Consider the following 12381-nt stretch of genomic DNA (forward strand, 5'->3'; position numbering starts at 1 on the left):
ATACTTTCATATAATTTGTTCTTCATCACAAAACCCAGAAATAACAACGGAAGAAGCAAATATGACCAGAATCACAGACACAGCAGGGAAGAACTACATACCTGTAACAATAGCGGAATCGAATAAAGGAGATATCCAGCAGATAATCAAGAAACAACAGCAATAATTCTTCGAGAATAATGATGTTATCAAATAAGATATTGTCAGAACGAATATGGGGAAGTGTTTGAGGAAACAAGTATCAGCAGAAGTTAAGAGCAAAAGAACAAAAGAAGAAGAGTTAAGTCTCTCAGAGGAGAAAGGGAAAACTGATAAGAGAATGAGAATAGAATAAAATTTATTATGTCATGACCTTCTCACATATTTATAACTGTAATAAATGAGAAAGAAAACCGCCCTGAAAATCAAGGGGAAGTTATTATGAAGAGTGAGAAACGTGTAGAATGAGAAGAACGAGGAGTTTTTCTTCAAAATTTTGACTCTTTTCAACCTTAGAAGAAAAATGGGGAAATTGTATACACGTAATTCCCAATCAGCCACGTGTCACAAATATCACACGTGGACGACATGAGGCAGAAGAGCATCAAACCCTAAAGCCACGATACAACACCCAAGCGGTATGCATCATCATCATCATTTGCCACGTACTCATCACCAAACAAATCCGAAGACGGGAGGATTAAGGAGTACCTGATGGGTAAGACACTGCGAAGCACTATAGAAAACCCAAAAGTTTGCTCTACCCTATCCCAAGATAGATCCGAAACGAAGGGTGCAGATGAGTCCCACTGACAAGGAGGTGACAGCCGCAGTAAACAGTTGTCTGACGCGTGCGGACTACCCAACCACCCGCCTTAAATGCTATAAACATAGGATACGTGTCAAACATCCTATGAAGAATAAGAAGGTACACCATCGTCGCAATACAATACCGTTGGAGGCATCGGGGAATAACAAAGGTATTCATCGGATCGACACATTGACCAAGACGATAAGTTTTTAAGGTGTCAGTAAAGAGAGGCCCACACAGAAGGGTCTATAAATATCCTGCTCAACCAAAGGAGAGGGGGTCGACCAAATTTTAAGAGAGAGAACTATTGTAAGAGAGAAGTTGTAAGAGTAAGTATGAGATTTATTTACATTTCTCCATCATCGTTCCCTACTCAGAGTCATTCGGCTATCATTTGTAATCTTACCTAATACATAGTGAAAAACCAATCCCCCCTTGGATGTAGGCCTTAGTGCTGAACCACGTAAATCATCGTCTCCTTTACATTCAACACTTATAGTTTTTATATATCTTTGTCATGCATCATTGGAATCACCATAGATACATTTATGGTGCGAAACAAGGACGAGCACGAAGGCTCAGAGATTCCCATATGAAGTTTTAGACACCATTTCATATTTGGTTTAAACACTATAGTGATTTTATTAATACTGCGAACTTTGATTGTGGACACGATATACCATCGTTACATTTGTGTTCACAACTACGTTCATTTCCAAACCTGTATTTTGATCCTAATAATTGAAAATTTGTCGAATAATTCTGATACCCAATGACTATGTAAAATGATGATTTAGGTTCAGCTGATTTATGAGTGAATTCAGCATGAGTAAGTAGATATTAGCTTCATGACTAATTTATCAGATTGATTAATTTTGAACCAGCTTTGTTTCTTTTTTCTTTTTCTTTTTTGATGGAAATCACATTTCAATTCATTCAAACCAACATAGTGATTACATGATTGCAAATACAAGATTATCAAAAACACCAAAATACAAGAAAATCAAAACTCAAATACAAATGACGACACCAAATGCAAATACATCGCGAAGAGAAAGAATCATGAACCGCAAAGATATTCAATTTTTGTACCAGTAGTATTGACGAATTATGGTGTAAACCGGAATCAACTAAGACCATTTAGAGTAATTTTGTTCTTCAATAAGAGATGCTCCAAATAAAATGGAGTATTTTGCCAAAATCTTGTAGATCCAAACAAATCCGTATGCCCTAAATCTCTCTTGTTGAAGATGAATCCAAAGCGAATCCGAACAGAATCATTGATGTTCTTGATGAATTGAGAATAGCAAGCCAAGAAACACCATGGTGATTTGAGAGAATCGCTACAAGAACGAAGAGAAAATCGTCCTAAAGACGATGAAAATATCGCTCAAATAGCGAAAAAATGTGTCCATAGATACCAAAAACAATAAAAACAAAACCTAAAATTAATAGAAAACTAAAAATCCTTGCTCAGATCTAGCCCAAATAGACTAAATCTGAGCAAGAAGAAGAGGAAGTTCTAGAATTTTTTTTTTTTTTTGAGAGAGAGAGGAGATGAGAGAGGATCCACTATGGACAAGATTTTTTAGAACCAGCTTTATTTCTAAAGCGCGCAACTGATGAGGTCAATTATGTTGTGAGGGAAAAATCATCTGAAGCATGACTTCATTCCACGGAGGAGGAACCGATTTATCTTCTGGAAAAAAAAAAAAGTGCGTTCTTACTTTTGGGAAGATCAGTATTTTAACACGTGGGTACATGTACACAAGATTATAACATCTGTCATTTATTTTAACCAAGGCTGTCCAGATAATTCAAGTTAAACATTTGAAAGGGAAGACCGTGTAAATTGGGGCCTGATATAATGTTTTCTGATCTGGGGGTGAAAGTATAAACATGTTTTAAATGAGGGTGGGCGTGGGGTGGGGGAGGTGGTCAAAATTGTCAATCAGTAATATCGATGGTGCATCAAGGTCGAGACACGAGAGATATTGGCTCGGCCCATTTTTTTTTGATCGATAAAGAATTTGATGCTGTCGAGTATCGAACTCAAGTCACGGGTATCATCACCCAGTAACTTTGCCTCGGCTTCTTTCTATTAGAATTTCTAGGCTGGATTTTTGGTTAGTTTTTAGTCATTTTTCTTTCGTCGGCCTCCACCGCGTGTGGTAATCTAGCATATAAGTACGGTTTCGTACCTCAAATATCCTTAATCTACAAGAAAAACTTCAAAAATAAAAATCTAGAAGAATAAAATGTGCCTCGAATGTGAATATAGAGACAAAATCCAAATGATCGGGATGTTTTGAATGAATGCTTACGATTCAATAACCAATTTTAATAAATTCCCTAACTTTCTCTTATATTTTGTACTAGGGTGTGACGTTACGGGATTTGATCTGCTCTTCGGTTGTTAACGAACTTGACGGTGGTATATATATGAACTTTTAGGTAGTTTCACGGTGGTATATATATATGAACTTTTATGATTTTCTTGAGTTCCAAGAAAAAGAGAACTCACTTGAGGTTGGAGGCAAACACTTTACAATTTTAATCGGTTGAAATAGTAGTAAACCAAATGATTTAATTCAGAAGAAACAGACGATTAAGAATTCCTAAGTTTTATGTCAAGATCATTCCTTGTTTGAGACAAATTTAGCTGTTACCAAAACATTTTTAATGTAAATTAAGAGTTCCTCTGTTGTGCATACATATGGATGTAATGTGGCACATATGCTTCTAATAGAAAAGTTCCTCTCCAAACAGACTTCAGTGATGCATTATCAATACTTTCTAACAACATCTGCTGATGCAGATTTGGTCTCGGTGATTCTCATCATGGGCCTTTTTCTAAGATGAATCTTTCTGCAAGCGCTAGTTACAGCATCCTCCTCCATTTAAATAACAAATTCGGGGAGATCTACTCTAGTTTGGCTTTCCCTTTCCTGTAGAGTTTGAAAATACATCTGACAGGTGGATTATGAATAGATCAACAATTATGGCTCTCTGATATCGCAAACGAATGAGGCAGAACATTCTTGTCCTGAAGTAGGTATCAAAAAAAATAAAAATGAATAAGCAATAGATTAGATGAGCATTAAAAAATCCAGAGCCTACTGTACCATGTGTCATAACAAATTACTCGCACGAATTCCTTGTACAGGCAAGTAACATAAAGCACGTGAAGTTGAAGATATCTACAGTTAGAAAACGCATCCGTTGCATCAATTGATGACACCAACTACACAGAGTTCCATACTGAGAGATCAAGTCACCTGTCATTTAAGTATTTAACACTAAATAATCCTGATCACACCAACTGAACAACTTGCATTAAGCAAACCAACAAAATGGACGAACTGATTATTATCAAATTTCCACAATTCTTGAGTCTAAAAGTCTTTCTAAAACTATGTAGAATGGAAAAGTTTTATGTTTGTTGGAGATATTTAAAATTACAATCACCTTATCTACTACTGATAGAAGTTAGCATTCTATAAACTTATGGACATTGATGCTCATTGTAAAGATTGTACATACATGATACATAGTAAGCATGGTTTGATAGCAAAGATTGTACATAATGCGTTTTTAAACAGATCCTTATAAGTACAAAGAAAATTGAAAGCCTAAAGCCTTACAAAGTATTGATACTACCTATTTTAAGTAATAACACCCGACCAACTGCACCAAGTCCTAAAGATGCAGTAAAGTGGAAATGGTTAAAGACTTAAAGGTAAAAGTGCAAATGAGAGAAACTGAAGCATCAAATGATAAATTAAAGTCCGCAAGCTTCATAGTTCATACCAAGTAATTAATTGGCTCAAAGTATAAAGAAAAATGAAAACCTAAAGCCTTACAAAGTATTGATATTACATATTTTAAGTAATAACACCCAACCAACGGCACCAAGTCCTAAAGGTGTAGTAAAGTGGAAATGGTTAAAGACTTGAAGGTAAAAGTGCAAATGAGAGAAACTGAAGGATCAAATGATAAATTAAAGTCCGCAAGCTTCATACCAAGTAATTAATTGGCTCAATATGAGCAAGACTGTAAAGGAAAGTTTGGGAAGAAGCTCTTAATACTGGTAGACGGAGAAAAAATTCCTCGCTGGGTTCTTTTGAAGAGCAGAGGAGAAATTCAAAAAATTATCGGCAGGTGCTCGTAAGCTTTCAGAGTATAAGCTTAGGATAAAGTAACACAGAAGTCCAAAATCTGACTATAACAACGGTCACATACCGTTTTTGTCAAAAAGAAAAAAACAAACAAATACATACATACACATACATATATATTGATACTCTTGACTCGATCCAATAATTTGAAACATGTAAATTAATAATACAAAACATATATTAACCGGAAATATAGTATTGTTCTTCACAAAGAGTTCAGAAAGCATAGATATTCAACTATCATCCCGTGCCATTAAATCAAAATATGGAGATCAAAATTGAAACAATTTGAAGGCAGATTTTTTTTAAAGATGCAGTTTGAACATATATAATCAGATATATAGTAAAAATGCTTCAAAAAAGAAGATAAATAGTAAAAGAACCAAAAGGAACTATTTAAAACAATACTCTATAAGCACCGGATGTTGCTTGTAGAGCGTCCTGCATGAAATGCAACATTGACATGCCATTTTGTGGGACAAATTGAGAAGAAAGCTGATGTTCCATTCCCTACGATACCTTTAAGCAAGAATGCGTCATCAGATTTAAGAAGTTCATTCCCTTGAACAACAACATTTTGATGGTAACATATATCTAATTCGAGCACACTGGCCATTATATCATCAAGCCTTGTTAGTACAACCATTCGTAAGCAAAGAATAAACAACACATAACCAACAAAAAAGATGCGAGTATGTGCTCACCTGTCGAGCAACATCTGATAGATGCAATCTCACATCAATGCATCTCTCATTACCAAATAGGAGCAACGCACTGCCGTAAGAGAAGGAACTGAGTTATAGATTTGAGTAGTTAGTATTTGTTTTTCTTTTAACTTTCAAGGATTTAGTTTGATATGATATGAGAGTTTTGCTCACTGCTCCTGAAGCGCCATAAGGGACTGACACAATTTTCGGAAATCAAACACATCCGTTAGTAAACCACAAAATGATATTGTTTACAAAGATCCGTTGGGATCAAAAGTTACCTTACCCGGTGCCAAATTCGTATGTGCATTATCTGCATCAATAGCCAATGAATCTACACCTATAATTTAGTCTTTGATCAAACCCAAATTAATCACAAAATTATCATAAAAAACTACCTAATTCCCAAAATGAAATCACATGAGCACAGAAAAAGAGTATACCAAAGACCAAATATCAAGTAAAATCCTAATCAAGAATCACTTATATACAGACATCCGTTACTGCAGTTGCAAAAATTAAAAAGATATTGTTCCATGACATACCTGCCCTAGAATAAGTATGTGACGGAACCATCGACGGAAGCTATCTCAGAATTTGACCTTATCAGTATCCGTTACTCCATCTCCAACCTTTTTCGTCAATTTCCTTCATTAAAAGTCATACTCAAATTCTGAGATAGCTTGCATTGATGGTTCGTTCACACCAGATTTGCTAAACCAAAAAAATATGGAGCAGATCGTGCCTGTTATTATAAGAAAATAGACTGAAAATTTGGATGATGAATTATTGCTATCTAAACCGGAGTATCTAATGTCAATTAACTGGCGGAACTAGACATTGGATATAGGGATGGTTGGAGCTTTTTTCAGGGCTTGTTTAAGAATAAAACTCATAGACCAATTGTGGCCCAACTTAAAAAAGGCTTTGAAAAAAATGACTTTTTCTCTTGTTAGGGCTGGCTTAAGCTAGCCCTAGTCACAAGGTAGTTCCGCCCCTTTAACCCATGATTAAAAAGAAAGAAAAAAAAAATCAATTAACCCAAATCAGAGAGTCATACCGGGATAAAAGATTTTTCGATAGGTTTGTTCGTCTCTGTGAGTGGGTTTATGCCCGAGACTATCTTATAGCCAACATTGCTAAGAAAATGTGAAACGGATGTTTCCTTCAGCTTTGAATGATCAGGTCATCCACAGCACACTAACTGGGTTGAATGAGATAATGATGTCGAAATTTGAAATGTTCAAATGTTACATTCAACTGTTACATCTGATACACAAACGTTCAACGATTGTGATTGAAAGTCTAAAATATTTTTAGGAGCAAATCCTGGAAATCTAGGTTTAGGGTTTGAATGATTATGGCGTCTAATGGGAATTTGAAATTGAATTTGAAATTGAATACTAAACCTGGAAGATGATATTAGGGTGATTTTCATAATCCGGTGGTGTCTGTAATGGCTGTATTACCTCCTCTTGAAGACGAAAATAATATATTTGTTAACATCTTTCATTAAGTGCCTAAATCGTAACCTAAATTTTAGATCCACATTAACATAAAGAAAATAAAATATTTGTTAACATTTTCCATTAAACCATAACCGCCCTTCAAATGTTAAAATCTTTATGTATCCAAACTATCCAAATTAAACATTAGTTGCTTGATCTGTACCGTCCTTTACGGGTCCAAACTATAGAGAGCTGTTCATGTAAGAAAACATCATTGTCCCTGAATTGTCTATATAGATATTCGATTTGGACCGTCCTTTATGCGTCTTAACTGTAGAGAATCGTCAATGTAGGAAAACACCACTGTGCCCTATAATATAGATTCAGTTTCATTACACCTTTAACAAGCCCGGCCGCATTTTTCGACATATTTTAACTAGCAAAGCATGTTTTACGATCATATAAGGCAGACCATATATTTTTCACAATAAGAATATCTATTTTTTCATCAACGGAAGTCAGAAATCCCATGTAGTCATGTAATCTCCGGAAAAAAAACATTGGATAAATTCTTTTACAAGTAGTTGCGAAGAACATTCAAATATGAAAACCAAAACAACATAGGAGGAAATCGTGATGTACATGCGTTCGTAAAGACTATCTTAATGCCCAGAAGGTTTTAAATTTAGACTTCAAAAGATTGAAGTCTTTTAGAGATTGAAGTCTTCTGGACAATCTTAATACCGAGAAGGTTTTCTACAAGTACATGCGCATAAAAGATTTGAAGAACCATACAATTGTAGACTATAAACTATAAAGTGACAAAAAACGAGTAAACGCGGTAATAACAGGGAACTAGCCAGTGGGGAGACTGATATAACTTCTAGTCTTTGTTCATTTATATCGGAAAATGGGTCATTTGTCCAAATATTTTTAAAACATGGTTTAAATGGACGAGTAAAAATTATTATGGGTGAAATGGACACCAAAAAATAGCAAGGATGAAACTGGATTCATCCTGACTTAAACTTAAAAAATAGCAAGGATGAAACTGGATGTATCCTGATGTAAATTAAAAATAAGAAAAAATATTTAAAAATGGATAGGATTAAACTGTTTACATCCCGGCTATTTTTACATTTTTATCCATTTAAACAGTATCAAAATCTAAATGTCCTTTTCACTCAGGAATTATTGATTTTGGTCTTTTTAACCAAATTTGTGTATTTATATTTGATTGAAAATTCCACTGCAGTTGTTCCCCATATGACCCTGAACTTTTACTTTTTCTAATGTTTCGTGCCACGCACCATTAACATGAATGATTTCGTCTCATTTTCTTTTACATGTTTAATTTCTATTCTTTTACATCCGTGCCATAAAATCGCAAAGCAAAGAAGATCATAGACTCATAGTGGCCCAGCAATGTCAACATTTGCTAAGAGGGTACATAATTTTACATAAGACAAAGTAATTTTTTATTTGTCTTATACGAGAATTTATTATCCTTCCCACTAAATTAGTATCCTTATTAGCAGCAGCATTGATAATTCGTTCACATTTCAGTAAAGTCCCGGAAATTTTTTTTTGTGTATTTAGTCCAAAAGAAATTATTAGTTGGTCAAATTCTTTTTTACTTTTTTAATGGAAAAAATCATATATTAGCTAGCAAATATAGTATATGTTTTAGTATAAAAGATAGAGAAAAAGAAAGAGGTGGAGAAGGAGAAGAAGAAGATTCTATATTAATCAGCATTCTCTTGGTTACATGGACATAATACATATGTATACATGGAAAGGGGAAAATCAAAAGACACCAAATCTGGACCGCATACCCATGGGCGTGGGCCCTTTAACACTCCCCCTTGTACGGTTCAATAACAAAAATTAATACATAGTGCTTCACATATAATCCTTCAAATGTCGTTCTCGTTGATGACTTGTGCCGAAGTCCATTCCCTCATTAAAACTTTGACAAGGAAAAAATCTGGTGGTATAAAACCTTGGCAAAACTATTCATATGTAGTACTTCACATGTTGTCTCGTACTTTACATGTAGTTCATCACATGCAATATGACCTTCAAAGATCGACGATTCTAAGTTAATTAGTTGACTCGTTAAAACTTCGTCTGGAAAACTCAGAGGGACAAAAACCTGAACTAAAGAAAATAGTACAATATGAAACAAACTTAGAACATATTTGGACTCAAATATGTTTCCTCATTAAAACCTTGACAAGAAAAACCCAGTGGGATAAAACCTTGATGAAGGAAAAAGAGTACAACGTGAAAAATGCAAGTAAAGGTGATCCGTTGCAGATGATCACTTTTCTCCGTTGAAATTGAATAGTTGCTTCACAACTGTTAAGGCAGAAAATACTCGTGGGAAAGACAATAGTCATAGATAAGAAATTGCATTCCCGATGTTTGTTGTTGTCTCATTAAAAACCTTACCGAGTAAAAAAACCCTGTGGGAAAAAGCAACCTTGGTGAAGGAAAATAGTTCAATAAACCATTAGATGCTCCCCCTGATGTCAGACAATTTTCATTAGTCTAATGCAGTCAAAAGGAGTTTATCACACTTTACTTTGGTGACTTGAATGTTTATAAGACCATGTTGTTGATTCTGGAAGTCACATTGCTTAACAGACTATCGCGTTTCATTTCTTTGATTCAGATATTTTCAGTAATATCAACGACGATCTTTATGTCTTCAACGTTCAACATACTTGATGTTTTTAGTGTTGTCTCGCTAAAAACCTTGTCGAGTAACAAAACCCTTAGGGAAAAACTATTCTCGATCGAAGGTAAAAATAGTACAACACAACTTCAATTTCGAAGTAAAATATGTCGACATCATATCCTTGGATCCTCCCCCTGATGTCGGCATCTCCCCCTGATTACTTTCAGAGTTATTCCAGACAGTTCCTTTAGTCATGTACTTTTGGAAACTGAATATCGGTAATGACTTAGACAATAGTCTACCATATCTCCCCCTAATTACTTTCGTTGGAGAAGATATTATTTTTTCTTCATAATCAACAACCTTTGGATTGCAGTTCCTTTAGCATTCCTTTTTTTTTTTTGCAGGGATAAAACAAACTCATGTCAATGGTTACTTTTAAGTATATGATTACTTGCATTATACCATTCCAATGACGATGCGTCGGCGCTGAGCTATATCTAGCTAACAAATTCACTGAGGATGTAACACTTGTTCGAGTACATTATGTTAAGTACAACAATGCGTCTATTGCACTTAGATAGGGAATTTCATATCCCAACACATCTTTGTCAAGTGCTATCAGGATGCATGTCTTTGTTTAATTGCCTGACAACTTTAGACATATGCAAAATGGTGGAATAATATACCACAAGCTCAGTATTCGGTCGAGCTTTCCCCATATTTTGCATCTCAAATTCGTATTTCAAATAGCTCTTAAGGTCTCTTAGTACATCAAGAGTACCCATCATGTCTGTACCATCGACATTGATAAATACAATTCCAAATCAAGAACTTTCTTGTGAATACGCAAGGAAAAATAACTTACTTGTTTATCCCCTCCAAGTCAAATAGTCACTTAGACGGGTGTACCACATCCGCCTGATTACTTTAATCTCTAAGTGTGCGTTCTATCTAACTGTAAACGCACTATGTGGTTTAGAGTCATTTGATTTGGGAAACAAAAGGCTATCAAGTACTTTTGTAAATATCTTCTATCTATTGATTTTTTAAGAGATATGTAATAACCACATACATATGTTGCATTTCAAGTCCTTTTGAAATTACCAAGCTAATTAAGTAGAGGAACTCTATAACGTTCATTACAATGAAACAATTCCAGGGCTTTGTGAGAAACCTCGCGCCACAAGGCGAGTCTTTGTACTTTAAGACTACTTTCTTCTCATTATTCTTTATGACAAATTAATTATGTATGTCCGATAGGCTTTACACTTGGTTGGTTAGCACTACCACATCAAATACCCGTATATTTGCCGAAGAGCTAAGTTATACCTGGATTGAGTATGCCAAATATGCTATTTATTTGAAATTAATCAAAATAAAGCATGGTTCGATCTCATTGTGCTTTACTTATGGAGCAACTATTTATGGATTATATCATCACTGTGCACGCATGATCCTTCCATTGACTCATGTGCATTCTCATAATCCGTCAGGATTTCATTGTGTTCTAGAATCATTTAAAACTTCGGAGCGTCCTCTAGTATTGATTCATGGACATAGTCAGAGATAATCAAATGAGATGATTTCATTAATGATACAAATTAGGTTGTGCGTTACTCATCTACTTCCTTTATAGGTGAGCATTGATCGAACCTGGTGGTATCTCCATCTTCCTTTATAGAGCCACGCCTCAACTACACTTCCAAGTATAGTTGCAACACCTTAGTCTATGGTGTACCCCATACCGAGGATTTCTAACCTTGCAGGAATATTTGCAGCTGGTATGTGTGATCTTGTCACTTTAGCGATATCAGTGTACATTCTGAAAATTGATTATTCTTTGTCACTTCACATTTACATTTATGGAGTACAAGAATCAATATGAGACACAGTGTGAACACACCACGACAATTCATGTCGTTACCTTAGAAAATACTTTTTCTTATCTCCCTCTAACGACGGGAAGACTGTCTCATTAAAGTGATAACCTGCAAATCTAGCAGTAAGAGATCTCCTGCCAAAGGTTTTAAAATGCAGATAATTGTTGAGAGTAAATATCCAACAAAATTACTTAATCATTTTCGTGACCCATCATAGTACGATGTGGACTCGTAATGGCACATATATAGTGCAACCAAAAATGCGTAATAACACAAATGTCAGGCTTAAATTCAGTTACCAACTGGTACGTAGAAAAGGTTGACTAATATTGGGTTCTAAAACGAATTAAGTAAAGATGCGCGTAATATTGCATATCCCCAAGGCAATAAAATGTAGGTTGGTACGCATAATCTATTCCTTAGACACCATCTGTAACTTTTGATGGTAGCCTCTGTGAGACCATTAGGTATAAGATGTTCTACATTGGTCTTATTAAATATGCAATATTCATCAAGTCCTTTTGATGTAAATTCTCTAGCATTAACAAGGGTGGTGAGCCTTTGCACTTTGCTTTGTGTAATATGTTCTAGGAATTCTACAAAAATTAAACGCATCGTTTTTTATGAACAATAACTGATTCAATGCGTCGAATCATCCACTAGAGCCATAAATCACTTTAATGGTCCGCATT

General features: G+C 35.0%; 1 protein-coding gene across 4 annotated transcripts; it reads right to left on the reverse strand.

The window, feature by feature from the left end:
- Positions 1–3434: 3434 nt before the first annotated feature.
- Positions 3435–6411, reverse strand: LOC113275265. Of its 4 annotated transcripts, XM_026524735.1 has the most exons (4): positions 5957–6411; positions 5488–5869; positions 3936–4068; positions 3435–3836 (listed from the first exon to the last, which is right to left on the reverse strand). In XM_026524735.1, exons 2-4 carry the CDS (start codon positions 5612–5614, stop codon positions 3719–3721), a joined length of 378 nt encoding a protein of 125 aa, XP_026380520.1. In that variant the 5' UTR covers positions 5615–5869; positions 5957–6411; the 3' UTR covers positions 3435–3718. The 4 variants fall into 4 exon arrangements, 1 of the variants encoding a protein (XP_026380520.1); XR_003323518.1 differs by having other exon boundaries at positions 3460–5869; positions 5957–6009; positions 6221–6411; XR_003323517.1 differs by having other exon boundaries at positions 3460–5869; positions 5962–6015; positions 6221–6411.
- Between the last annotated feature and the right edge of the window lie 5970 nt (positions 6412–12381).

Source organism: Papaver somniferum, chromosome 4 (assembly GCF_003573695.1).
Source record: "Papaver somniferum cultivar HN1 chromosome 4, ASM357369v1, whole genome shotgun sequence".
Taxonomy (NCBI): domain Eukaryota; kingdom Viridiplantae; phylum Streptophyta; class Magnoliopsida; order Ranunculales; family Papaveraceae; genus Papaver; species Papaver somniferum.

What these genes read in the sequence shown, in the direction of transcription:
- LOC113275265 (XM_026524735.1), bottom strand. Translation starts at nt 5,614, where the DNA reads ATGGTTGTACTAACAAGGCTTGATGATATAATGGCCAGTGTGCTCGAA. An exon ending in TGACGCATTCTTGCTTAAAG is followed by an intron (nt 4,069 to 5,487) that starts GTATCGTAGGGA and finishes CTTAAATGACAG; the next exon opens with GTGACTTGATCTCTCAGTAT. An exon ending in TGTACAAGGAATTCGTGCGA is followed by an intron (nt 3,837 to 3,935) that starts GTAATTTGTTAT and finishes TACCTACTTCAG; the next exon opens with GACAAGAATGTTCTGCCTCA.